Source organism: Lolium perenne, chromosome 5, assembly GCF_019359855.2.
Source record: "Lolium perenne isolate Kyuss_39 chromosome 5, Kyuss_2.0, whole genome shotgun sequence".
Lineage (NCBI taxonomy): Eukaryota > Viridiplantae > Streptophyta > Magnoliopsida > Poales > Poaceae > Lolium > Lolium perenne.
Window position 1 is genome coordinate 62,167,378 of NC_067248.2, and position 27,445 is coordinate 62,194,822.

General features: G+C 42.9%; 4 protein-coding genes and 1 long non-coding RNA gene across 6 annotated transcripts; 4 read left to right on the plus strand and 1 right to left on the minus strand.

Moving 5' to 3' along the window:
• The first annotated feature begins 2,522 nt into the window (after nt 1–2,522).
• LOC127303386 (uncharacterized) lies at nt 2,523–7,649 on the plus strand. Its single transcript, XR_011744820.1, has 3 exons — nt 2,523–2,641; nt 2,993–3,219; nt 7,320–7,649. It is a non-coding gene; the product is annotated as an uncharacterized lncRNA (long non-coding RNA).
• A 17-nt stretch (nt 7,650–7,666) lies between these two features.
• On the plus strand, nt 7,667–9,808 carry LOC139829958 (uncharacterized). Its single transcript, XM_071820790.1, has 2 exons — nt 7,667–9,018; nt 9,146–9,808. Exons 1-2 carry the CDS (start codon nt 7,906–7,908, stop codon nt 9,806–9,808), a joined length of 1,776 nt encoding a protein of 591 aa, XP_071676891.1. The 5' UTR covers nt 7,667–7,905.
• A 2,003-nt stretch (nt 9,809–11,811) lies between these two features.
• LOC127304672 (uncharacterized) lies at nt 11,812–14,075 on the plus strand. Its single transcript, XM_051335289.2, has 2 exons — nt 11,812–13,197; nt 13,312–14,075. Exons 1-2 carry the CDS (start codon nt 11,812–11,814, stop codon nt 13,993–13,995), a joined length of 2,070 nt encoding a protein of 689 aa, XP_051191249.1. The 3' UTR covers nt 13,996–14,075.
• Nucleotides 14,076–14,424: 349 nt separating this feature from the next.
• Nucleotides 14,425–18,073, minus strand: LOC127299331 (nucleoside diphosphate kinase 1). 2 transcript variants are annotated; one of them, XM_051329273.2, is made up of 7 exons: nt 17,796–18,072; nt 16,139–16,192; nt 15,970–16,056; nt 15,453–15,533; nt 15,251–15,363; nt 15,083–15,132; nt 14,425–14,779 (listed from the first exon to the last, which is right to left on the minus strand). In XM_051329273.2, the coding sequence occupies exons 1-7, from the start codon at nt 18,009–18,011 to the stop codon at nt 14,712–14,714; spliced, it is 669 nt and encodes a 222-aa protein (XP_051185233.1). In that variant the 5' UTR covers nt 18,012–18,072; the 3' UTR covers nt 14,425–14,711. The 2 variants fall into 2 exon arrangements, with proteins under 2 accessions (XP_051185233.1, XP_051185234.1); XM_051329274.2 differs by lacking the exon at nt 15,453–15,533 and having other exon boundaries at nt 17,796–18,073.
• Nucleotides 18,074–18,850: 777 nt separating this feature from the next.
• LOC127299332 (auxilin-related protein 2) lies at nt 18,851–27,075 on the plus strand. The gene is made up of 8 exons (XM_051329275.2): nt 18,851–19,486; nt 21,040–22,624; nt 22,704–22,827; nt 22,911–23,008; nt 23,151–23,216; nt 23,424–23,513; nt 25,597–25,773; nt 26,589–27,075. Exons 1-8 carry the CDS (start codon nt 18,963–18,965, stop codon nt 26,625–26,627), a joined length of 2,703 nt encoding a protein of 900 aa, XP_051185235.1. The 5' UTR covers nt 18,851–18,962; the 3' UTR covers nt 26,628–27,075.
• Nucleotides 27,076–27,445: the final 370 nt, after the last annotated feature.

A 27,445-nucleotide genomic window follows, 5' to 3' on the forward strand; every position in this document is an offset into this window, starting at 1 on the left:
TCGGTGTAGCAGGTGGTGCACCGGCGGTAAGGCGATACCACCGGCTTATTACCACCGGAGTGGCTTGGTGCGCCAGGGATAGCCTAATTCCTAGTAGTGCAAGCAACCCAAATGACAATAAGACTCCTCTTGGTAGATTTCATGTGACTCCAATGATCCTTCTGCCTGTTACCAAAATCATGGTCAACGCATCTATTAAGGTGATTAAACCAGATCATAGCTTTAAACTTGGTGGCTCCTTGTTGTCCTTGAGTTATGCTAGATCCTCTTTGATATCGGCCGTGTCACTCGGGGATCGCCGATTCACTAGCAAAAAAGTTCTTTTCTATGAGTTCTCAAGATCATATTACCGGGGCCCTTAAATTAGATAACATCATTAGATGCACATAGACATTCATTCTCATATATAATTATCACAATCACAATTCACAAATGGATGGAACAAGATATTCATATCACATATCACCAATACCCTACATCTCCCACACCTATGAGGATCTATTCACACATGAGAGGATAAAAGCACAATGATACCATAACAATGTAAATTGAGTTTATCTCGATATTACCGTAACAAGCCACAATAGTTGATGATCAAATTGACCAAGATAGGAATATAGGTTTAAATATCTAATTTTACAAGTATGAATCTCTCTCTTTCTCTCAGTTCAAGTGTGGTGTGATGGATGATTGGATGGTCTAGAGGTGACAGATCTTGGTGAGAGTCGATGGGGATCTCCTCCTTCTTCAGATCTAATTTCTTCTCTTCTGGTGTGTTTTCGTGGTGGCTGTGTCTATCTTCTCTCGTGGGTCTCTTTACGAAAAATATTTGTATTGAGGTGGAGAAGGCGGAGCCGTACGGGGACTTGGTATGGGCAACCCCGACCGTGCTGGTATCCGCTAAGGCCTTTGTTGCATCCAGATCAAATTGGCTTTAATAGGTGATCTTCTTATTTTGTTCCAATTAGCTCATAAATATCTTGGGACCATCCAAAATGATAGTGTCCGGAAATTCACAACTTAAAACAAGGTTTCACTTGGATTGCGATATTAACATTAGTTGAAACATAAAATTCAATGAAAACCCAGTGAAACCAAGTGATAACTAGTAAAGAATCCTCACTAAAAAGTGTTAATATTTGGAGATATCAACTTCCCCGAGCTTAGCTGTTACTCGCCCTCGAGTGACAAAGTGATAAAAAAACAATAGCGATAAATAAACTTGAGTAGACGAGCTCAAAAGTCAGAGGAGGTATCCTATTCCATCTTCAAAATCCTTGAAACTTTAGACATGATCATAAGATATTTGAATGGTTGCACCTAATTCCACGTCCTAACCACGTGGAGCTTGCTAACCAATAAATTTCAAACCCATGGATAGTGTCAAGAATTCAGCTAGGTTCGTGAATGCATTGTTTTGCCGCCCCTCTTCTTATTGAAAGTAAAAAGTTTTTAAAGCAATGAAAAAGTCGCCTCTCAGCACAATATACCAGAGAGAGGGGAATGAGAGCGTGCGTATATTGACTGAGCCAGTGTTTTTTTTAATCAATTCTCAGTTGTAACTCATGACTAGCATGAATCACAAAGAAAATCTGAATTATTTTTCTTATAGTTGGATCTCGACTTGCAACTAAAAAAAATCTCAATTAAAAGCCAACTTGCAAATGAAAAAACTCAGTAGTAATTCAACTTACAACTCATAGATACATGAATTGTGACGCAATTGAACAGTGTGTGCTGAGAACTAGAAAATCTAATAAATTAATAGAATGACCTTCTATTAGACGCAAGTCCACTTTACTATAGCTGCTAGAATTCAATGGTGACGCCCTTTAGTGACGTCGAAGAAGAAGGTTATCTATCCTCTTATCCTCTCATATGTAGAATTCAAACAATTTCCTAGCGTTGTGGCTCAGAAATGAGGATGAGCCTGTGAGCATGAATCACGACACAGTAAACCACGAAACAGAAGGCACAGCTAAGTAAATAAATAAAATCATCAGAAAAATGTTTAAATGAATTTACCACTAATTGTATAGGAATTGTAGGGGAATTCGATTATAAAAAACGTCACGAATGCAAGCGCCCGGCTGTAGCAGGCGATTGATCGGTTGGAGGCGCGTCACACTCCAAGGCTATATAGTTCCTCCGTGAGACCGTGACCCTACTTTGATTTAGTGTACGTACAATTTTCTGTGCTAGACAAAATTAAGATCCAATCAGAGCAAACTTCGCCAAGCGGCCGGGCACATTGACTCGTATTTACAACGACCTTGTTTGATGGCGTGTTCTCTTTCTATATCAACAACTGATGAATTAAGAAGAGATACTGATTGCTGCAGAAGGTGTTTGCATGCATTATTGGCTCCGCGGAGAGCTGAGCTGAGCTGACAGTTAGGATTAATACAAAATGGCCCCGCTTCTCATCGGTCAACATCTAATCGCATTCCCTGCATAAATAAACAAATTTAATAGTAACGTTTACTTCCATCCAAACAATGTTACATAAGGCAGGGCCGGGCCTGTGCAGTCTTCCTACATACTGAGTTGCAGCTAGTCTTCAAATTCTTTTGCCCTCTAAGTGCCGAATCTGGCCTGATATAGAGATTACACATTTCTCCACTGGTCTCCAGTCTTGCAGGTAAGATCGATCCAGGGAGATAGGGCATCGGAGCTTCAAATTTCTCTTCCTTTTCTGTTTATTATGCACGAGGAATGGTCTATAGTTAGTACGTATTATCTTCTACCATGCTACGGTGCCATGGACCCCCATCCATCGTGAGCATGGGTGCAGCCGCATGAGCAAAACAGATGGCTCGAAGATCGATCACCGCGCTCTAAAACGCCGCTACGAACGTCCGCCACTGTTTTCGTTTCCGTCCCTTATACTCCTGTTCAGAATTGGAGGATTGATCGACCATCCTCTTCTAATTATATCGTATTTGATCGACCATCATCTTCTAATTATATCGTATTGGTCTCAACACTTCAGGGAGGTTGCATGGCAAAACGCGAGGAGTTTGAGGACAGCACATGGGACGAGGTGGCGTTTATCAACAGATATGCCTTGTTCATGGGTTACATATCCATGGCTATCAGGGGTCTAGGTTTCCTTATACTTACTTGGACCACCGTCGTGCTCCTTGGTGGCTTCGTCTCCATGCTCCAAAAGAATGATTTTTGGTGCCTCACATTTATTACCCTTGTACAGACAGCCGGGTAAATCTATTGCTCATTTTGATATTTTTGCATCTTTTAATATTTTTTCTGTCTTATTAAAGATGTCTGTCTGGATGCAACTAAAGTTAGACAAAATAAAGATATTTTTTATTGAACGATAACGATAGTACTTAACATTTTAGATTGTTTCATAGGAAAAAAAATCTTACGATAATTTCAATTTTAGCTCCATCTTTTATATTTTTCTGATATTACCCTATAAAAATAGTGAATGATTTGTAGTACAAGGAGGCACACAACACACACTACACATGCAACAAGCCACATCAGTGGCGTCTAGATCACACATTACAATTCACGACCAGGTCATAAATCCAGACATCTTATTCTATGTTATATCTTAGAAATGGCAAGCCTCCTAGCTACTACAGGAAAGACACAAGGTGCCGACGGCCAGAACCTATGCCGACGGCTTTTTATCGGGACCGTCGGCACAAATACCAAACATGATACGCCACGAAGAAGGTCGTCGGCACAGAAAAGGTTGTGCCGACGACCATCGTCGGCACAGGGGTCTCCGCTGTGACGGCAAGGCAACATCGTTAGGACTAGGTCCTATGTCGATGGCAAAGCCGTCGGCACAAGTTTTATTTTCTCCACGCAGCCCGCACCCCCCCCCCCACCCCCCGTGAATCCTCTTTTTAGATTTCGAAAAATATTAGGAAATATTAGATTTTTCTAAAAAATCCTTTGAGATGACCATGTATTATGTGTTCTAGTTGTTAGGAACATTAACAAACATGAATTTTGATATATTATAAAAAAAGTATGTCATGTTTCGGTAAAATGACTTTTCTGGTTGCATACGACCTCCCATGAAAACGTTTCTTATATTAGAAAATGTATCTACGGAAAATTTTACATTCGATTTCAAAGACCGTCGGTCATTTAACCAATTTTTTATTAGTAAAATTTAAAATGGAAACATGATTTTTTGAGCTTTTAGATTTTGATAAAAAATAATTAAAAATAAATTATTTTATAGTTTCATTATTTATTATTACTTATTAATTGTCAAATAGTTATTTAGTAAATAGTTGTTTGAAATTCAAATAATAAATAACTCCTCTACCCAAAGCTCATCCGGAAGGAACGAAGAAGTTAAGTGTGCTGACATGGGAGCAATTTGAGGATGGGTGACAAAGTGGGTAGTTTGACTATTAATAACTAATTTGACCTAATACTAATAATTCTTAGATACTAAACTATCAAACAAGTCAAAGAAAAAAAGGCTTGAAAAAAATTTGATTTTTTTAAAAAAATTAAGTATTAGAAACTACCAGGGTAAACGGCCGTTAGATGGTCGGCGAGCCCACGTGAAGGTTGTGTTGATGGCTTACCTTGTGCCGATGACCAAATGGTCTGTGCGGAGAATGTATTTTTCCGACGACTGCCATGCTATTTCACGGGCACGGGGGAGAGGGATACGACCGAGAGGGAGAGAGTGTTTAGGGCGTCACTACTCATGGGTTCGTGTTGTAGTGTAGAGAGCGAGGAAGCACACAACCCAGAAGGCAACACATGAAACAATCGAGTGGGTGGGGATAGAGCTGAGGTCAAGCAAGGAGGTCGTGAGCCAGAGGAGGAAAGAGAGCCCTAGGTAAGTGATAGGATAAGGAGGGACTACGGTTGGGGAGAAACATCGGGTGGTTATAAGGGGAGAAACGAGGAGAGGTTTTGTGCGGTTGTCCATCTAGGGAGCATGCAGTGATGTGGCAATGCACGCGATGATGGGATTTTCCAATGTAGGGATGTGGTGGTGATGAGAGGTATAAGCATAGGGATGGCAATGGGTACCCATGACCCGCGTACCTGTCGGGTAAAAACCTAATAAGAGTACGTGTATGGGATAAAATATTACCCATAGGTTTATAAATGAGGAAATATCATACCCATTAGGTAGAGCGGGTACGGGTATGTGATTGTATTACCCATACATGTGTACCCATTTACCCATCTAAATTTGATAAGTGGGCAGCCGTAATGTTCTAAACTACTTAATTTTCCCCTAATCACACCTTCACATTGCTAGGTTGAAGCTCATGCTTTCTGATCTCATAATCGCTGGTAGGTTTGTGAAGATTAGACCCCTATTTAGGATCACTTCATCTCATGTCTTATTTTTTGATCATTTTGATACGTTGTAAGCGTGGGTATTTTTTTTTGCCCGTGGATACTGATTTACCCTATCGAGTGATGGGTACGACAAAAACTTGTACGCATTGACGAGTATGAGTACGGGTGACGAGTAAGATTGAAGGCAACGGATACAGTATGGGATGACTCTACCCGTACCCAAAACCTACTAGTGCCATTCCTATATAAGCGTCGACGTGGCGCGTACCCATTTTGGGTAATATGGGCATCAATGAGCTAGTTAGGCGGAAAGTGGTTGCGGACAAAAAGTGAGCCTCCATGCCCTTTTCTATTTGCTAGGATTTTGGAATTGAATTTGCAGAGCATGATAAAAAGAGGGGAATAAACAAAGGGAAGGGAATAAAAGATATAAAAGAAGGGAACATATATTTTCAAACATTTCCATAAAATATTTATTTGGATTTTAAACAATATCAAAATATTATTCTGGGGTTTATTAAAATTAGGAAAGGAGGAAAGGGGCTTTATTAAACCCTAGAATTAATTTTGCAAGAAAATACAGAGTTACACGCATATAGTTTTTAGGTTTACAAAGAAACATGCAAGTTAATTCATGCAAAAGAGAAACTAACAAGCAAAGCTAACATGCGTATTTTATGGAACGTTGCACTTCGGCATGAACATTTGTCACCCCGTAGTTGGTCTAGAGAAGAGAGAGAAATGGGCCAGTACCCAAAAGATATGGTTATTGGTACTCCCTCTAATCCATATTAATTAATATTAATATAGATGTATCTAAACATATTTTAGTTGTAGATACATCCATTTTAGAATCAAGTAATATGGATCGGAGAGAGTACAAGAAGGGTTTGTGGTTGCAGCAACATAGAACAAAATATGCATAATGGTAGTAAAACTCAGCCCGAAATACCGTGTTCAGAAATAAGTTAATCAACTATTTTAGATACGGATGTATCTACTCATGGAAATACATCTACATACATCTGTATAAGACAAAATTGCGTCAGTTATTTCCAAATAAAAGTGGTAATGTTTTTAAAGATAAATATGGTAAGTTGCTGGACTCACGCTCCCAATAAGCAGCGTTGACGTTGTAATTCCTGTAAAAAAATTGGCACTGTCCCAATTCGATATTAAGGCCTACTACCTTTGTTCTTATTTAATTGACGCAAAGCTGAGGCTGGCTTAGTAGAGTATGCATGCATTCCGGGGTCGATTAAACACGAAGGGAGGGAGTACTTTTCTTTTAGATCATGTTTGATTCAAAAAAAAAATGATAGAAGTTTTGGAAGATTCCGTTCCTTCGGATAATATTCTATCGAGCTTTGCATGTTTTGTAAGCATCAGAGAACAAGGATCCTTTTATATAGTATAATTTGGATGCAATATCATAGGAAAACTTCCCTTACACCCAACTTCATGAAAAGGTTCCTTTTCTTCTACTCCCTCCGATTCATATTAATTGACTTCAATATGGATGTATCTAGACACATTTTAGTTCTAGATACATCCATATTAGAGTCAATTAATATGAACAGGAGGGAGTATTAAAATTATGCCATCCACACAATCCTTTAGATTTTTTTTTTTGCAATTTTCCTGCAATGTTAAACAAACAAATACACATTCACATTGTACAACATTCACATTATTCAACATGCCATTATTTCATAATTTATTTTTATTATTTTGAAATGGGGAAAAATATTTGCCCTCGTCTATTAATCAGTTCTGACAAAAATGCTTGGACAAAATAAATTACAAAGAAGTACTCGCCTGGCATTATTTAATCTAAAACTTCATTTTTGTCAATCCTAGTTCTAAAAATCCTGCTTATCTCTAGTATTATATTAAGGCCCACTATTGTGGAGGAACTATACTTGTCATTTTTCTTGGGAAAAATGTTCACGTGCTTTCTTTAGTATGTGCCTTGTCACTTATCTTGTCCATATCTACAACAGGATATTCGACGTCTACATGAACGAGAAATTAAGCTATATAGCAAATTCAGCCGTCGGCGTGGCGGCTGGCTTTTTTTATGGCGTATTAGGCAATTACAACAATACTAGCACGGTTTTGGAAATTGTTCTTGTTATTGCAAGGTTCTTGCTAGCAGTGATTGCCGTAGTGGTTCAGACGCTGGTGATGGTCATGCTACTATGCCCCCTGGCAGCTACGTACATGTTTGGGCTGCTGATCTCCATGGGGTTGTCGATTTGGCGTCTGGTAAAACATGATTACGGTAGCAACTCGGTTACGGAGGCAAACCTGAAGCCGGCGATGGACACCTTGTACTTCCTTGCTTTGCTCCAAGGCGTGCTCTTCTGCTATAGGTTCTTGTTTGCTCTCACCAAGAAAGGGTTGGCTAATGTCGTCATCTCAAATCATGAAGATCTCGAAGATCGTGAAGTAGTTTTGACATACTTGCGTGATACAAGGATCGGGTGCGAGAAGGACCCATCGTTCGCAAGAGGAAGGAACCTCATCACACATGCCGTAGACTTGATCGGTTCCAAGTCGCACGATGACTTCGTTTCCGGAGTAAAGATGTTGTACACAGCCATGTGCCTGGGGGAGAAGAAGCTGAAGAAGGCAAGAGTCGAGGGTACAAAGGAAGAGATTCTTTCGCTATGGAATGAGATCATTGGGCAGAACATGATGATGAAAAGTGAGATCATATCTGCATCCTCTTCATCCGTACTACAGAGACTGTTGCAGACGTTGGATCCCCGGGGCTCATTTGACAGAGAGATGAGGAACCAGGGCGCGGCTATAGTAGCCCACCTTGCTCTGGTCATCCATTTGGAGCAATTCCCCGGGGCGATTCAGTACATATGTAATCTGATCGGCAGTTTCGAAGAATACCGTCTAATCGAGCCATACCATAGACACCGGCTAGTAAGCAAATATGACACGGATTGGAATGCACAAGCCAGCCGTCTACCATCAGAAGGCAACGATGCCAGTAACCTTCGAGAGGCCTACGAGAAGCTGGTGCTGACAGGCTTCTGCATCCTCCGGAAGTTGGCAACCCACAAGAATAACTGCAGAATCATGAGCGAGACCCAAGGTCTGCTCCCAAGGATCATGGCGCCTCTGACCTCCGACATAATCCACCAATTTAAAGGTTGTGCATGGTCGTCGAGGGCAGTAGAGGAGTCACTCAAGGTCATTTTACTGCTCGTGGCTGCTCCTGGGAAGACGGGGGTCAAGCTGCGTCGAGAAATCTCAAGAAACAAGGAGGCAATCGGCACCATGGAGAGGATTATAAACTGTAAACGCTGCTACGCAAAGCATCAGAGACGAGCCATGGGGATTCTCACGGAACTGCACATGGACAACCAGGAGAACAGAACAGCTTTCATCAAGATGCTAGTAGACATCTTCGCTGATGATAACAAGGACAGGCCCATCAGAAACTTGGCAGGTGAAGCACTGGCAAAGTTATCTATTCAAGATGGAAGCAATACCAGTATTATCTTGCAGGTAAACGGCGACGTCGTTGGTAGCCTCACCAAGATACTACTTCTAGATGATGCTGAGAACAAGACATGCAGGATAAAAGCAGCTGAAATCTTGGAGCATATGTGTATTCATCACACACAAGATGACGAGTCTCTCGGCAAACTTAAGAAAGCCATGGCAGATACTATGCCCAAGGTAATCCACGTGATGACGTGAATAGATAACCTTTCTTTTGTTCTGATCATCGAAAGCATACATGTGGTGATTATCCTAGGTTTGATTATTATTAACACTCGAGCTCGAACTGTTCTTACCGTTTCAGGTGCTTGGACAGATACTTCATTGTGGATTGATACAAGATGAAACACATGCACTAGCAGAACAAAACCAGGTCGAACTCCAAGAAAAAGAAGCTGACATAGAAAATCAATGTGATCATCCACAAGACAATGCTGAGCACGAAAGTAAGGTGGAGTCGGAGGTGGAGATGGATATGGAGGTGGATGAGTTGGACAATGAAGAGGACGAGGAATTCCACACAACCCTGTTATCCCTCTGTGTGACGGTATGCGACATATTCATCAGTGCTGATGAAGATTTGGCCTGTCGGCTTGGTGCAATTGATGCAATTAGCCTTCCAAGGAAGCTCAAGGACATAGTAGCAGAAAACAGTATTCCAACGGTCCCTCGCCTGAGAATAATGAAGCTGACCTGTAAGATGGCCATATCAATGATGAAACACAGGGGCAGCTACCAAAAAGAAGACTTGGATAACTTGATGAACGCACTATCCAGTGCTTCTAAAAGCATGTCTTTTCTTGACATGTCCATGGTTTTCGCCAGCGAAGAACATGGAGCAGGAACGACAATGAAGCCTGTCAAGAGTCTCCGTTCCCTCGTAAAAGAAGCTAAGAAAAAGGTCGCCACCTACTGCAAGCCACATGAACCTGAAAATATAGATCCATTTACCTCCACCGACGGGTAACCCTCATCTGGTTAAGGCTCGTCATTCACCTGCTGTAATGCTTTACTCTGTATAGTGTATACCCATTTTACATACTCCTCCGTACATCAGGTCACTATAATAATGTGTGTGCATTGAGGATGTGTTGTATTTGTTTCCATATTTGTGTGCAAACTCAGATGTCTTGAGTATTCTATGTATATATTTAACCCTGAAATGTAAATGTAAATGTTAACTGTTTACCATGCAATTGTGAAAAGCCAATTATTTCTCGCTACAACTTCTCGATCTATACCCTGCCTGACCACATCAGTGCATGTTTGGAAAGCCAGTTGCAACATGTCAATTTATACATTGTCCAACCATTGTATATGCATGAAGATTGTTCCCCTGTCCAAGTTGATGTAAATTCGATGCATAAAAAGGGTTACATAAGTTTGGGAAGAAAAGAGAACTACAGTACACATCCGACCGCGTTCTCTCTTGTTATATCTACAAGCTTGGAATTAGTTGATATGCACCCTTAAGTGAACAGTATCCTGCCTTGTATAGTATTGTTCGTCGCAAGAGTGATACCATTGCCACGGTAATGGCTACCTCGCCTCCAAATGTAACGTTCAGACGGGTCTTGCTTGGGAAAAGGTTATTGGCATGAAATTCACTAATCCACCGGCTAGGAGATATACAACTATCGACCAAACCGGACGAATTTAGGTGGAATCTTCATGTAGATGGTACTTTCTCGATAAAATCAATTGTACAATGCGATCCTTCATTCAGACATACCAGTTGATAATAAAAAAAAATTTGGAGGATTAAAATTACCATTAAAAATAAAAATATTTGGATGGTATCTTCGTCGAGGGTTGTCAAGCGAAACTGGCATGGAAGTACCCGGTGTGTTTTCTGTCAACATGACGAAACTATTAAACACCTTTTATTCCAGTGCCAATTTGCGAGATCTATATGGTCAGTCATCAACCTAGCGTCTAGCCTGTATCCTCCGACTAGTGTGACCAATGTCTTTGGCAATTGGCTTGGCAATTGGCTTCATGGTATCGATTCAAGGTTCAAGTTGCTTCTTAGGGTGAGGGCGCTAGCAGTTATCTGGGCGCTTTGGCTAAGTAGAAATGACAAGATTAATAACAATAAAAATCGCTAGCTGAAGGACTGGTTGACAATATGCTTCCAGCTTAATCCTGAAGTATCAGTTAGGCACACGGTGGAGGTGGTGATTACGACTCATGCCAGAGCAGTGAGGCACACAATGGAGGTGATGGTTATGAATCAGGGCAGAGTAGTCACGCAGCAGGAGGAGATGGTTATAGCGAGGAGGCATATGGGGACGAGGAAAATGGGCAAATGCAGAATACGATGGAAGATGAGGATACAAATGGTGATATTGATGCCGATGAGTCGGATGAAGAAGAGAACGGAAAGGAGGTCCTGTTCCCAGCAGTTGGAATCAGAACTTCTCATCAGCGATGACAGTTAACGATGGGCATGATGTCAACACCCGGATTTTTAAGTCCAAATGCCTATTATGCCATACATCGCAATCCCAGGAATATTGTTTTTGCCAGACATAATAGATTGATATCACAGAACAACATTCATTACAACTCATAATTGTCTTACATCAAAGGATCACATGATCCAGTCTTACAACATAGTGGATCTAGAGATCCAATTACAAAACACATAGCGGAAGCGAAGTAGCGGTTGCGGTTCATTTGTTCCACATGCAACTGTTGACGTCAGGAGTGGTCCTAGTTGTCGTAGACGTCCTGCTGTCCTTCATCCTGGTACTGGGGCTCATCTTCATAGTTTGGCCATTTGAATAGCCAGGGACACAGCCATGAGTACTTTAAAGTACTCGCAAACTAATACTAGTGTAAGCACTATCAACTAGAATAACCATCTACAGGTTTGGGTTGTGGATCTCCTCAGGGCTATCGATTTGGCGTCTGATACAACATGATTACGGGGGTAACTCTGATGGAGAATCAAACCTGAATCCGGCGATGGACACCTTGTACTACCTTGCTCTGTTCCAAGGGGTGCTCTTCTGCTATAAGCTCTTTTTATCTCACGCGACGAAAGGTCTGTCTAAGGTACTGCTCCCAGAACCTGTTGACGACAATGAACATGAAGTAGTTTTGGTATACTGTAACGAAATAAGGATCGGGTGCGAGAAGGACCCATCGTTCGCGAGAGGAAGGAACCTAGTCACACACGCTGTTGACATGATCGGGTCCAACTCATGTGCTGAGAGTCTTTACGGGGTAAAGATGCTGTACACAGCCATATGCATGGGGGAGAGGAAACTGAAGGAGGCAAGAGTCAAGGGAGACGAGGATGATTGTGCTACCCGATGGACACAGATCATTGGGCAACGCATGATAATGAAAAATCTGAACATATCCGCATCCTCTGCACCCGTACTACAGAAACTGTTGCAGACGCTGGATCCCCGGGGCGCATTTGACAGAGAAACCAGGAGCCACGGCGCAACGATAGTGGCCTACCTAGCTATGGACATCCATTTGGAGCAATTCCCGGGGGAGATTCAGTATATAAGTAGCCTGATCGGGAGTTTCGAAGAATACCGTCTAATCGAGCCATACCATAGAGACCGGCTGCTACGCAGACATGACCAAGATTGGGATCGACAAGCCAGTCGCCTTCCGTCACCGGGCAACGATGCCAGTAGTCTCCGGGAGGCCTACGAGAAGCTGGTGCTGACAGGATTGTGCATCCTCCGGAAGCTGGCGACCCACGAGAACAACTGCAGAATCATGAGCCAGACCCAAGGTCTGATCCCAAAGATCATGGCGCCTCTGACCTCTGACATAATCCACCGATTTAGTGGTGGTGCATGGTCCGCTAGCGCAGTAGAGGAGTCCCTGAAGGTCATGTTCCGGCTCGTGGCTGCTCCTGGAGAGACTGGGGTCAAGCTGCGTCAAGAAATCTCAAGCAACAAGGAGGCAATCAGCACCATGGAGAGGATTCTCAACTGTGAGTGTGACACTTGCTGTGCAAAGCTGCAGAAAGGAGCCATGGGGATTCTCATGCAACTACGCATGGACAACCCGGAAAACATAGCAGCTTTCATCAAGATGCTAGTAGACATCTTCGTCGATGATACCAAGGACAGGTCCATCAGAAACTTGGCAGGTGAATCACTGGCAAAGTTATCTATCCAAGGCGGAAGCAATACAAGTATTATAGTGCAGCTGAACGGCGACATTGTTGGTAGCCTCATCAAGATACTACTTCTAGATGATGCTGAGAACAATACATGCAGGGTAAGAGCAGCTGAAATCCTGGAGCAAATGTGTATTCATCATACACAAGATGATGATACTCTCGGTAAACTTAAGAAGGGCATGACCGATACAATGCCCAAGGTAATCCACATGACTTTTGTTCTGATTATTGACAGCATAAATGTGGTGAATATCCATCCTACCTTTGATTATTAGTACGTACCATTGAAGCCCAAAATGTTCTTACCGTTTCAGGTGCTTGCACAGATACTTCATTGTGGATTGACCAAAGATGAAACACATGGACTAACAGAAACAGAGCAGATCGAATTCCCAGAAAAGGAAATTGACATAGAAAACCAACAACACAATGTGGAGGACGAAACCTGTTCTTTCATTCAGCCTCAAAACAACGACGACGAAGGTGAGGTGGAGGTGGAGATGGACATGGAGGTAGATGAGTTGGACAATGAAGAGGACGAGGAAGTCCACGCACCCCTGTTATCTCTCTTTGTGACGGTATGCGACACATTCATCAGTGCTGATCAAGATTTGGCCAGTCAGTTTGGTGCAGTTGATGCAGTTAGTCTTCCAAATAAGCTCAAGGACATGGTAGCAGAAAACAGCATTCCGACGGTACCTTGCCTTAGACTGATGAAGCTTGCATGTAAGATGGTGATATCAATGATGAAACACAGGGGCAGGTACCTAAAAGAAGACCTGGAGAGCTTGACCGAAGCACTATCCAGTGCTTCTGAAAGCATGTCTCTTGTTGACGTATCCATGGTTTTTGCAAGCGAAGATGATGGCGCAGCAACGACAATGAAGCCTGTCAGGAGTCTCGATTCCCTCGTGAAGGAAGCTAAGGAAAGTGTAGATGCATACTTCAAGGCACAAGAATCTGGAAATATAGAGCCATTTACCTCCATCGACGGGTGACCCTGATCAAGTTAAGACTCACCTGATAAAATCTTTACTCCATTATTATCCATTGTGTGTTGGCTCCTAAGTGTACCAGCTCATTGAAAATTTCTTTGTGTGTGCCTCAAGGATGCTCTGTATTTCTTTCTGTGTTTGTCTGTAAACCCAAATATGTTGACTGTTGTGAGTGTATCTCTGGAATCTGCGTGTAAACGCTACTCCTTGATCGCAACAGTTGTGAAAAGTCAATTATTTTTCCCTACAGTTTCTTCGTTTATACATTGCAGGCTGGGGATTAGCTTGACTACCTCCTGCGCTCGCAGGCATTTTGGCTATAGATTTGTGGAAAAAACAGTGACTCACTCAAGTGGATAACCATGCAGTGAGGAACCATGAATTACAGCAATTAACATCTTGCTTACACAGTAAGTAAAATAAAACAGTACATGTTTTCGATGCCTTGGTGTTTTATTGCCTTGATTCTTGATCCAAATATTAACATGTGAATACAAGAAAATTCTCAACAAGAATTAATAATTACCAAAAAGGTTAGAGTTCCAGACCAGCTCAATATAACAAACAACCGTAGAAAGAACATACATCTGGACTATGGTGAAAATTTTGGAGCCTTGACAGGCTACTATACTGGACAGAAGTAAACTCATACATGGCCCCGCAGAACAAAGTTGGCCAAGTAAGCACCGGTGTCAGGCTCATGCATTGATGTGCCAGCATCACTCTATAAGCCAGGGTGATTGAACTGATTCCCACTGAGCGAGCTCGCCTTCTTTGAACCATAGCGCTACAAACAAGACAGTAAACATGAGTTCATATCATTACATATTGTAGAGAATAGCATGTCTAAACCAATTCTTGAAGCTAATATGCACGCCACATCACTATGTACATGATGACGTTTGCATTAAGAAAAATCTGAATCTCCTTCTAATCAAGTCAATTAAATTCAGTATTCAGAAGAATCAAAACACAACTTAAATTTGGAATCAGAAGTACCAGGTCTTGCAATTTTTTATTGGATCGACAGGAGCAGAACACAATGACTGAATAGTGAGCTAGCGACACACTGAATTGTTGTTAAACTTACCGATTTCACGCTTGCCATTATCAGGGCTGTCACTTCCATGGATAACATTCCTGAAAAGCAAGAGCCCATAATAATTTCATTTATAAAGGCTATGCATGGATGCGATATCAATTAAAATGCAACATATGTAATGCAGTGCGAAGACATGAAAAACATGTGGATGCCAACCTTCCTGTTTGAACTGCAAGATCACCTCTTATGGTCCCTGGTTCAGCTTGAAGGGGGTTAGTAGCTCCTATCAGTTTGCGAGCCGATGCAACAACACCTGCACCCTCCCAGGCCTGACAGGACAAAGTAATAAATAATTTAAATGCAAAGAATGACCAAAGTACAGAGCTGCAGCTATATTAATTTCTTTACAAATACATACCATGCAAACTACAGGACCAGAAGTTATGTACTCTATCAGTTTGGGAAAGAAAGGTCTCTCGTTCAGATCCTTGTAGTGCTCCTGAAGTAAAGAGAGAAGAAGGGATATAGTGTATACAAAAGCAAAAGCGTTATCAGTTCACCGGCTCAGCCCTCAACATAATATCTTGTGCTTTGTTCAATGGCACATGCCAGTTAAAGAAAAATATGAGTATGTGCGTGATGAGTACAAGAGTCTATGGTCAGCATCTGTAACCATAATCAAATGGGGAGCATCTTACATGACCAGCAAGGCCATAAGTCGGGGCATGCTGTTCTATTGTGCCAGATACATTTGATGACTGGCATTTTATCAATTGCGAGTGATCAAAGATACCATTTGGAATAATTTTAAAACTGCTACAAGTGACAAAAAGATGTTGCTTTGTTGCGTATAATGACAGGAAACATTTTGGTAGATAAGGAACTTTTAAGAGCCATATTCACTTCGAAATATTTAATGCATTTTTTAAGCAAACCTGAGCCAACTCCTTAGGGCACTGAAAAAGCTTTAACCCCTTCAGCAAAAATCCCTTCTTCTCGAAGCGAGAAATAATCTCTCCAACCTATGTGCAAAAACTGTATGTTTAAATGAACTGAAACAAACAACAAATACAACCAAACAGAGAGAAGTCAAGAAACACATACCAGACCACGCTGAACACCGTCAGGTTTGATCATAATGTATGACTGCTCAATTTCCTGGAAAATATAACAAAAAAAAATAGTTTAGCGATATGTCATAGACAACAAAATAAAATTAGACGCTATTATATCTTGTTTCATTGGAAAAGAAATATTTGATATGTCAAAATTGAGTTCTTGGTTTTTTTCAAGTAAATAGATAAGCTAAGTTACCACTCTTAAATGAGAAAACATACATCTTTCAGGCATCAAATATGAGCACACAAAGCAAACAAGCAGACTACAAATATCCAAATTAGTGAAAGGTCTTAATTATTCGGCAAATTGGAAGATCGCCTTGTCTCAGTGTGAGAGAATGGAGAACTAAGTGATGTTCACAATCTGGACAAAATTAGGTACTCTTCTAGTCTCAGCTTGGTACAGAGCTGATTTCTTAAATAGTCCCTAAAAATTACAAATAACAAACAGTGATGATGACGTTGGGTTAATTTCCTTTGATGCCACTATCGAGCCACAAGGAAATGTATTACTGTATTAGGTCCCTCGAGATAATTAATGGCGATTGTGTCTTGACTGGATTGAATGAACGTGAGATTACTACCTACCATCTATACACTATTAAACATTTATAAAGTTGAGAAAAATTTCTCAGAAACTTGAGAACGTTGCTTTTGTGAATACTTTGGGGAGAAGTAGAACCGTAAAACTGTAAACCTACTGGAGCAGGTTTAACAAAATTAATACAAAACCATGAGGACTGAAATATCTCAGAATAGCCCTACTCTATGGTCATACACATGTTCTGAACAAAGAAAGTCAATTAATTGACAACACGGCCTTTTAAAAAGAAGCTGGCAGAGGAACTCGGCTATGTTCCATTTAAAATTCATAAGTACCCAACAAATGGTTTACCAATACAATTCCAGAATTCCACGATCAGAACAAAGCACAAGGATTCTGGTGTCGAAACCAAAGTCAAGTTTCAGCTGGAATTGTGCTGAACACAAGATTGTAATATACATAGCAGACACAACCAATTATTTACCGCAGATTATTAATTTTCCAGGAATTTCACTGCAGGATCCATAGCTAGAAAAAATATATATAGCCAATAAACATGCACTCAGTTTTGTTATGATAAAAGCACACCAAAAGTAGTGGCGAAATAAGTATGTCTACCATGATGCGTCGAATTCCAAAGTTTGCCCGGTCCAGCCTGGACTTCTAGTACCCGTTTTAGGTAATTATTATCTGTGTGACTATTGGTAGGAACCAAAATAGAAGTGGAGTTAAGCTGTTGGTTCTTTCAGTCTGTTCCTGAAGCAGAATATTGGTAATTTATGTAGTACTTACAGATGCTACATTGTGTTGGTTACCAAATATAGGTGTCACTTTCGTTCCCATGGTGCATTTTCTTGAGCTGTGCATATTCAGTTAGTCACTAGCAATTAGTAAAAGGGAACTAAGAATCGGTTCTTTCTCAACAAACAGCCCTTCTTTTCGAGTTCATGCGAAACTGAGCACAACCAATACAACGGTAGAAAAAAAAACTGTAGAACAAATTCACAGCACCAAACAAAAATTACGGTCCTAGCCGGCGCTAACCTCTTTGAAACCGCGGATAAGGCAAGTAGGCAGGAGAGAAGCCTAGCGAACTAACCGAGGAGGCGACGATGCGGTTGTTGGGGACGCCGCGAGCCACCCTGGCGGCCCTCCCGCTCCACGCCGCCGCGCTCAGCCCGACGCGGCCGCGGCCCCTGGAGGAAGCGGCGGGGAAGGAGAGGGACGCCGCCGGGCAGAGCGAGGCGGAGCTCCGGTGGCCGGTGGCGGCGAGGGGAGAAGGGCCCGTTCTGGCGAGCGCGGCCATGGCGTCCATCTCCTTGGCGAGCGAGACAGGGAAGCACGCGCTCTTTTGGATTAGGCGAAGATGCTTCGCTTCCCGGCTGCGCTGCGGGCCGTATAGTAGATGATAAAGTGGTTTACGCTTATGTAGACTGTTGACGGATAGACAGGATTACGCGAAAGTAGCGCAAATACGTATTTTATGTTACATCTGCATCTGTTTACGTCTTCGGTGTGGTAATGCGGAGTACGCGAGGGAGAGGAGAAGGTGGCTACTCCAGCCGACCGCCACCAGGTCCACCACAACACACATTCACACCGCGCAACACGGCACGGCGCGCCGACCAATCACGTTCCTCCACGTACGTAGTCGCGATGGGCCCACTCGCAGAATCCCGGCTTGCTCTCCTTCCTCCGGCTTCGACTTCGAGGGCGATGGCAAGCCGCCACCGACGAGCCCGCCATCCCTGGGTAACTATACTCGACTTATCTCCTCTCACTGGCACGTGGGTCCGGTATGGAGGCATGGTTCACATGTCAGTGAGCCATTTGGCCTTTCAATCGGGTAACTCTAGCGTCCGGTCGGGCTTTTACCCGGGGCCCACATGGAAGCGAGACCGCGTCACGGGCTGAAATGATACACGCTCAAGTCCATCGGGGCCCGCTCGGCAGACAGACAGACAGACAGCCGCGTGAGACAGCACCCACCACCTTCTCTCTCCTCTCCCCCATTCCCCTCTCCCGGTCGCGTCGCCGGCGACCTCTCCGCCGGCGTCCCCGCCGCCGCCGCCGGCCCCTCCCCCATTCATCCGATCGGTAGACATCTCCGACCTCGTACCCCGTCCCCGTCCGCAGACCCACCGCGTCTCCCCGCCCTGCCCAACCCCGCCTGGACCCCTAGCGCCCCCCTCCAGCCAACCGCCAGCGGGCACGAGCGCCGGGACGGGGGTGCGCGCGGCCCAGATCCACCGATCCTCCTGCCGCCATGGACGACTTCCAGGGCCTCCTGGCCCGCGACTTCGGCCTGCGCCCGCAGGGCAAGGCCGCGCCCATGTCGGCCGCCCGCGCCGCCGCGCCCGCTGGATCCGCCAGATCCGCCGCCCCATCCGCCCCGTCCTACGACGACCTCTTCAAGGCCCCCTCCTCCGCCCCGCCGCCCGTCGACCCGGTCTTCGACTTCGGCTCCTTCACCGACCCCTCCGCCACAACCGCGCCGCCGCCCAAGCCCAAGCACTCCTCCATGCCCGTCTTCGACAAGCCGGTCTACGACGACGACATCTTCGACGGGGTGCCCGGGGTCAAGACCTCCTCGGGGCAGCAGTACGAGGACGTGTTCGCGGGGACCCAAGCGGCGGCCCCCGCCCCTGCCTACGACGACCTGCTCGGCGGCTTCGGGAGGAAGCCAGAGGCCAGGGAGAAGTGGAAGCCCGCGCCCGCGCCGCCATCCTCGGCGGCGGGGTTCGACGATTTGTTCGCGGGGATTGGCCGGAGCAGCCCGGCGAAGCAAAGGTAACCGGGGTTTTTTTCTTGCGATTTTTGCGTAATGAATGGCATTGCACTATCTATATATATGCGGAACGTAGGAGTGCATGCATGCATGCTTTCAGTTGCCTTGCGACAGATGATGAGCACAAAGCGTTTGGTGGTGCTCGCCGACTAGGTAACGAGAGGATCGCGTGGAAGTTGTAGAGTTGGGCTAATCGTGCGGTCATACACTACATCGTATCTACTCAATATTGCATTGAGTACAACTTTTATTAACGTGTAAGCATGCTTTCAGTAGCCTTGACTCTTGAGACAGATGAACCCAAAGCTTTTGTCGGTACCCGCCTACTGGGAAATGAAGTTGCTCAGTTGGGCAAATTATGCAGTCATTGCGTACAACTTCTATAACGTGTAACATAGGAGTCTACGCATGCTTTCAGTAGTATTGGGACGGATGAGCCCAAAGCTTTTGTCGGTGCTCGTCTACTGGGCCACGAGAGGATCATGTGCAAGTTGTTGACTTAGGCAATTTATTCGGTCATATACGACAACATATGTACTCAATGTTGCATTCAGTACAACTTTTAACGTTCCAACGTGTAATAGGTTTGCGATGGTAATTTACACCAGTTCAGTTAGCAATGTATTTATGATTTTTTAGCTCTACTACTATGTGCCACTTGGGCCTCTATCTATATATGCATCATGTACATAGTGAAATGTACCATATGTTAGGGTAGGTGCAGGTAATTTGGATCGATCTGAGTCTGAGACCAGTCATGTACTAGTTGCATCTGCTAGGCGCCTTTGAAATACAAGTTTGACCAAATTGAGTGTATGATTTGGCACATTGGGTTTTTGGTGCTTTCTAGTGTACGGTAGGCGGGGCGGCGGTTTTCGAATTTTAGTAGAGTCAGTTAGCATAAATGAACTTCAAACTTGTAAGTGGTATCCAAAATAACTGGAGCACAGTGCAGTGGCTTATGGTGAGGCGTCTGCCGACTTTGATTGAATTGAGCAAATTATAATAATAGTCTATACAACTGTATCAGTTTGCATTATGTTGGGTTCAGTTTACCAAATGAAATGGATTGTTAGATATTAAATGATGCATTTAAAACTGAACAATTTAGTAAATTTTTATAATATATGCAAGTTATCTTTCAATATGCCCCAACCAATTTATAGCCCTTCACTTTGTTGTTCAGATTTGACGCCAGCTATTGTGAATTTTGATACATCAGTACATGAACTTGTGAGCCCTATGCATGCTTTGTGTTAAGTTCACATTGATTTTTGAGCTTTCAAAGAAAAGTTAGGACCTATTGCTTGATTCAGTTGATTCATGAAATTTCAAATGGGTTATGCAAGAAAGTTGATGAGGTTATGAGCTTATTCGGTGCTATATTTACGTGGATATCTTGCAGTTAAGCAAAAAAAAAAAAACAATAAAAAGTGATCAGGTGTTATAAACTGTGAGAGATTTCCTTTTTTTTTCTTACCTTTTTTACTCTAGTGCATGTTAACTTCCTCACAAACATGTCCAGTTTGTAACTTCCTCATATTATAAATCTCAGGGAAACTGCTGGTACCAAAGAAAAGCAGGTGCCTACATCTCAGCCAGCTGGCATGGCAAGCGACCCCTTTGCTGTTTTTGAAACGACTTCTACTTCAGCCCGTCAATCCTCTGGGATATTCTCTGATCCCTTGGATGAATTGGGTAGGAATTCAAAACCTCAAAAAGACCATGGTAATGTTACTGTCGACAGTGGTCTATTTGAGGGTGCTAGCACATTCAGTCAGGTCCCAAAATCAGAACATTTGTTTACCTCAAAATTGAGTGATGGCTCAAAGGAAAGCAATGGCTCAACCAAGGCCCGAGACTCGAGCCCTGTGCAAAGTTTTCCCAAAAGAAACTTAGCCCAACAACCTTCTGTGGATAAGTTTGAAAATGTGTTTTCTCAGTCACAGTCTGCTCAGTATTCTGATGTTCATGTTGATATTAGTGCCCCAGGTTCCGAAAAATACAGCGCGAATGGTGTTGATGACCAGTCGCCAAGATCAAATGAATCTGAAGGTGAGATATGGCTTACAGTTTCTGAGATTCCCCTCTTCACACAGCCAACGAGTGCCCCGCCGCCTTCAAGAACACCACCATCTCTTGCAGTTAAGAAAAAACCACATGAATCAAAAGCAAAAAGAAGGGAGGATGATTATCTACGGCAGTCTAGCCAAAACTACAACCATCACAAAAGTTCAGCGAAGCAAACTTCTGGTTCTTCGATGGATGAACTAGAAGATTTTGCCATGGGCAAACCTCAAAAGTCTGCTTATGACAACGTAAATCCTTTCAACGATGAAGAATTTGAGCGGAGTTCATCGGCGGCAGCATCTGCAGCTGCAATGAAGGAAGCCATGGACAAAGCCGAGGCTAAGTTCAAGCATGCCAAGGAAGTACGAGAGAGAGAACGTGATGCAAAGCATAGAAATAGAGAACAGCGGGAACAAGATGATGAAGCAAGGTCGTATGCACTTGATCGGGAAGAGAGAAAGAGGCAGGAGGAACTAGAACGGGAGAAAGAGATGAGACAAAAGGAGGAAAAGGAGAGAGAACAAAGAAGACTTGAAGAGGAGAGGGAACTTGAGCAAGAGAGAGAAAGAGGGAGGGGTAGGCAAGCAGTGGAAAGGGCTACAAAGGAGGCACGGGAAAGAGCAGCTACTGAAGCTCGTGCAAAAGCAGAGAGGGAAGCACGCCAGCGTGCTGAGCGAGTTGCTGTGCAAAGAGCTCAACAGGAAGCTCGTGAGAGGGCTGCAGTGGGTGCTAGAGACCGAGCTGAGAGGGCTGCTGCTGAATCAAAGGAGAGGGCTGCTGCTGAAGCTAAGGAGAAGGCTGCTGCTCAAACCAGGGATAGGGCTACAGCAGAAAGAGCTGCTGTTGAGAGAGCTCAACAAGATGCAAGGAGAAGATCTGAAAGAGCAGCAGTGGAAAGGGCCGCGGCTGAGGTCCGGGAAAGACAAGCTGCTGAGGCTCGAGAGAGGCAGGCAGCAGCAGCAGCGGTGGCGGCGGCAAGAGAAAAACAGAGTAAACCAGATGATCTTGAGTCCTTTTTTGGTATGGGTGCCCGAGCAAACAGTGCGCCTAAGCAAAGGGCTCCAGCGGCGGTGATTACCAAAACCTTCTTGCAATAGTCGTGTTTTAATGGCACTTTTTGCTATTCTTTTCTAATTGTGGAAGTTTCAGGATCCTACGTTTAATTCCCATACTCAAAGTAGAGGGGCAGCAACTTCTGCTTCAGCAGCATCTATGCGGAAGGCATCATCCACAACAAATATTACAGACGACCTATCTGCGATATTTGGAGGAGGTACTAATCATCCCTAACAACACTACTCTTTTATTACAATTTGGCAGTGTTAATCTTCATTTCGTTGATTTATGTTCTTTCAGCTCCCATGTCATCTGATGAATTTCAAGCGGTTGAAGGAGAGAGTGAAGAGAGAAGACGTGCTAGGTTGGAGCGGCATCAACGGACCCGTGAACGAGCGGTAATGTTGATATAATTTCAATAAGTGAACAACATTGTTTATCAGAGATTGCCCTGGTTTTATCTTCTGAAAAAAGTTTGATAGTGGAATTGTGATGCATGCAGAATTATAGTGTTGTTTTTTAACTTTGCTTTTTACGCAGGCAAAAGCTCTTGCTGAGAAGAATGAACGGGATATGAATGTTCAAAGAGAGCAGGCGGAAAGGGATGTGAGTACTCTGCCATGATTGATGGGCCGATTTTTCTTTTCTTCTCTCTAGTAAACAGCATGTAATACTGCCTCGATATATTTTTATTCACTGCATGGCAATTCCCTGGTTGCCTGTATGTGCAACGGTATATTATTCTGTTCTATCAGTTCATTATTATTGTCTGGCTAGTACCCTTAAAAAAGTTGCGATGTCTTTTAATTTCAGAGAATTTCGGAATCACTAGACTTAGAGATTAAACGATGGGCTGCTGGAAAAGAAGGCAATTTGAGAGCACTGCTATCAACTATGCAATATGTGAGTCCTTGAACTTTTAAAACTCAACCAATTATTATTTATCCCTGTCAACTATCTGTTCACTCCCTGTGTTTTATCCTTCTCTTAAACAGAAGCTACATATGTGTTTTTGCTTTGTCTACTTGAGCATTTTACTTTTGTCGTTCAATTTTGTATTGTTATTATGTGTTCCTTTGTTTTGTAATTCATTATGGCCAACACATAGTTCCTTTTGTCTAAGTTTTGTTCTGGGGTTATTTTTTTGAGCATTTAGATTCCAGCAGTCCAGCTTCCATCTGCATGCTTGACTAAAGTAATCTTTCACTCAATTGACAAGCCATGGTATTGAGGTCGTATTCGATAGTTTTGGTTATTTTCTGGTGCTTTAGTGTACCATAATATTACCAATGTTTCCTCATTAACTTGCTGGTTGGTGCACGCTAATCCACTCATCTTGTCACTTGGCCATGTCTGGTCGCCGCCACAACCAGTGGTGGGGTGTGACGTAAAGTTAAGCAGGGGCCAATTCGCTTACTAAAGCAGCTACTAACACCTTTTTTCGTGAGAACCTAGTGTTTTCTTCGGGAAAGCTGTTAACACCAAGTTAGACGCGCACATTGAAACAATCTAAAGCTCCGGGCCATCACTAGTTAGTGGGCCGAAATTACTACTTTTGATTCCAGCGTCCCTCCTTCCCTTGTTTCTGGTGAATATGGTTGGTAGGAGCCAACCTCTAGCCAGGCATTTCAGTATTGGGTGAATCTTCATACACATGCAAATAACACAAACAAAATAACTATATGCACGCAAACTAATGCATAATCTAAATGAAATAGTCAGAAGGATGGGCCACGACTCTGTATATTTTCCAGTTCTCCACTACGCTCCGCCCATGGCCCACAACTAACCAACCATCTCAAACTCTGGATTTGCTGGTCGTCTTCTCCTCAGCACACATCCGTGGAAAACTCAGACAAGCCCAGTTGATCATTAGTCCTCCATTAATCATTTTCACGCCAATCTTGTTCCACTACCCAACTCTAGGTGCACAAGTTTTCTCCCTTTCTGATTCCTGATATCTCATCATGGGTGGAGGCAGCACATGGGCTGGAACCGAGACTAGTTTACTGCTGACCCTGGTTCCAAACTCCTGAGCACTTAACGGGAACCATCTCATGGACTCTGCTAAGATAGCGTGCTCTAGGTATATCGGTCACTTGTTTCTGATTAAGCTTCAGAGTATATTCCCGTTACAATCTTGACCTCTTCACATGGGAGGATTGTAGAAGGGCGAACGTATTGTATGAAGTTTTATGATAAACAAGTGACAAACATACTTAGAGAAACCTGTCAGTGTCCCCTGTAACGTCGCTGGAGACGAGAGAGGATTAAGGAGAATTAAATCTGGATGGATAGAATTTGATCCTTGCATGCCTCGCGCGCAATACAAAACAAGGTGTTGTCGCTACGTTTACTACTCCGCTTTTAAGAAGTGGGAAACAAGAGGGGGAGGGGTATACTTGGAAGGTTAGCGATAGTTTTGCAGTTGCGCCTTGTTTTTTGGCGAAAATTTGGAAAAATATTTACGTCTTCTCCATGGGAACTTAAGTTGTATGTACCAGTCAGTTCACCTGAAAACCTAATTTGACGAGCAACATATTTTGTTATATATCTTAAAGACCATTTTAGTAAATGTGCTGCAATACCATCTTGTAGCAACAATGTGATCTGCATTTCTTTCTCATTTTGTTGTAACTAAAAAAATCTGAGAATATGTGGTTGAACAGTAATAAATGCATAATTTCCTTCATGCCAATAAATGAAATACTTTGCTGTTAGTGCTACTTGAAATACAGTCCTATAGATGATGTGAATGCAATTTCTCTAATCTTCAGCCAGACACATGATTATGGTATTGTTCTTTTGGGTTATTATAGATGTGTCCGAGCTTCTATGAGACAGCAACTCTTTGCCATTAACAGTCTAAAAGCTACCAAAGCATGAAGGAGTACTAATTTATGCACATGGATTTGTATTATAGGACAAGCCAGAAGAGAGGTTCCGTGTTTTACCCTGTGTTAATCTTTTTATTATTACTAAACAGGTACTTTGGCCAGAATGTGGATGGCAACCAGTATCCCTGACAGATCTGATTACTGCTGCTGCTGTTAAAAAGGTGTACAGAAAGGCAACTTTATGCATCCATCCTGATAAGGTGCAGCAAAAGGGTGCAAATCTACATCAGAAATATATCGCGGAGAAGGTTTTTGATCTTCTTAAGGTGTGTCTTCCTTTTGCTATACCTGAATAACAACTTGTGTGTTTCACGTCAATATGATGCTGTCAAGATTTCACCTTATCAGGATCTTTGTTATTCTTTATCTTGTGGTGACTACCTTTAAACTGCATATATAAGAGACCTTTGACTGATGTGTGATTTCTGTTTGAGCAAGAAATATATACTAGACGTGTCTTTCAAGGCTGACCTTTTTTTTGTTCCTTTTATTCATAAAAAATGTGGTCCGTATAGCCAATGGTGGCTCCCTGAAGTATGTATATCCATCCTGACATTGCTTTCTGTCAATTTGGAGTGCTGTAAGAGCTTGTAAAATATTCTCTCCATTTCAAATTAAGTGTCGCAGCTTTGGTCAGATTTGATCTAGATACGCATGTATGTAGACGCGTTTTATTGTGTAGGTTCACTCATTTTGGAAAAAAAAGCTGCGACACTTAATTTGGAATGGAGGGAGTACTTGCGCTGAGCTGCTATTATGCCCACATCCAAATCATTGCTAGCTGTTGACTTGCTAGGCTGCCATGTTGGAGTCTTAAAAAGACATGTTGCTAGACAAACATGTGGTGAATTCACTGGACCGATTTAGTTCAGGTTTTGGTGTAGCAATGAGCTTATCTATTTGTAAATCTTATGTTTGTTTATTAGGAGGTTGTATTTTATTTAATTCTAAAAAAGTTGGGGCCTATGTGTCACAATGGTTTTGCCTTAATAGGCCTTGTACATATTACCAGTATAGTGATGATTACTCTTTGACGTCCCACAACATTTTATTAATCCTCCTCTCTACGTTCATTAAACAGGAAGCGTGGAACAAATTCAACTCTGAAGAGCTCTTCTAGACATACTATGAGATCAAGCATGTTGCATGCCCGTCTTCCCCCGCGTGAGGTACTTGAGGAGAATGAATCACATCATCACCTGCTTTGACTGCTCGAGGCACTCAAAGGTGAACGCCGAGCTGGAGTGGTTGGTCAGGGGAAACCTTGAAGTGATCAAAGTGAATGCCCCACCATATTTATTATTGTATCATTCTCTGTTTACTCCATCCATCTTCCTTATGCCTTATGCATGTGTTAATTCAATGATAATTCGCAGCTACGCGCTGGCGGACCTTCAACCAGTAGGTGTATATTAGCGTCCTTTTTGCTGGGTTGATCGTTGGTTGTGCGTAGCTAGCAGGGGGTGGGGCTAGTGTTGTGATTTTTGGACAGGCAGAGTTTTAAGGCCAGTGCTACATGTATCATGGATGTCACCTGTTTGTTGCCATAGTTACTGTTCATATGTTAAGACGGTTGCTTATAGGGAACTTTTGGAACAACCATTGAAGCCGTGGCTGTTGATATTCTTCATGTCTGATTATCTATAAAATTGATCTGGAAATTTTGGTTAGCTGGTTTTCTCAGGCAGTGTTTGTTCGTTTAGGACATTCTTAGAAAAATAAATCGGGTTTTGTTGCATTTACACTAGGGAGATGTGCCTACAGATAAGTACGGATGCTTATTTTGTCTAAGCACTCTGTTTACACTACTCCTTCCGGTATCTTTTAATTAACTTGGATTTGGTACAAAGTTTGTATTAAACCTGAGTCAATTAAAAGGGATCAGAGGGAGTAGAAAGATGCTTAACTAGGTGCATCTCCTGTGCAAATAGCATTGGT

Coding starts and splice junctions, on each gene's coding strand:
- LOC127304672 (XM_051335289.2), top strand. CDS start 11,812: ATGGACACCTTGTACTACCTTGCTCTGTTCCAAGGGGTGCTCTTCTGC. Junction 13,198..13,311: donor TGACCGATACAATGCCCAAG/GTAATCCACATG, acceptor TTACCGTTTCAG/GTGCTTGCACAGATACTTCA.
- LOC127299332 (XM_051329275.2), top strand. CDS start 18,963: ATGGACGACTTCCAGGGCCTCCTGGCCCGCGACTTCGGCCTGCGCCCG. Junction 22,625..22,703: donor AGCAAAGGGCTCCAGCGGCG/GTGATTACCAAA, acceptor TGGAAGTTTCAG/GATCCTACGTTTAATTCCCA. Junction 25,774..26,588: donor AGGTTTTTGATCTTCTTAAG/GTGTGTCTTCCT, acceptor TTCATTAAACAG/GAAGCGTGGAACAAATTCAA.
- LOC127299331 (XM_051329273.2), bottom strand. CDS start 18,011: ATGGACGCCATGGCCGCGCTCGCCAGAACGGGCCCTTCTCCCCTCGCC. Junction 16,057..16,138: donor ACGGTGTTCAGCGTGGTCTG/GTATGTGTTTCT, acceptor TTTTGCACATAG/GTTGGAGAGATTATTTCTCG. Junction 15,364..15,452: donor CTGGTCCTGTAGTTTGCATG/GTATGTATTTGT, acceptor TTGTCCTGTCAG/GCCTGGGAGGGTGCAGGTGT.
- LOC139829958 (XM_071820790.1), top strand. CDS start 7,906: ATGTTGTACACAGCCATGTGCCTGGGGGAGAAGAAGCTGAAGAAGGCA. Junction 9,019..9,145: donor TGGCAGATACTATGCCCAAG/GTAATCCACGTG, acceptor TTACCGTTTCAG/GTGCTTGGACAGATACTTCA.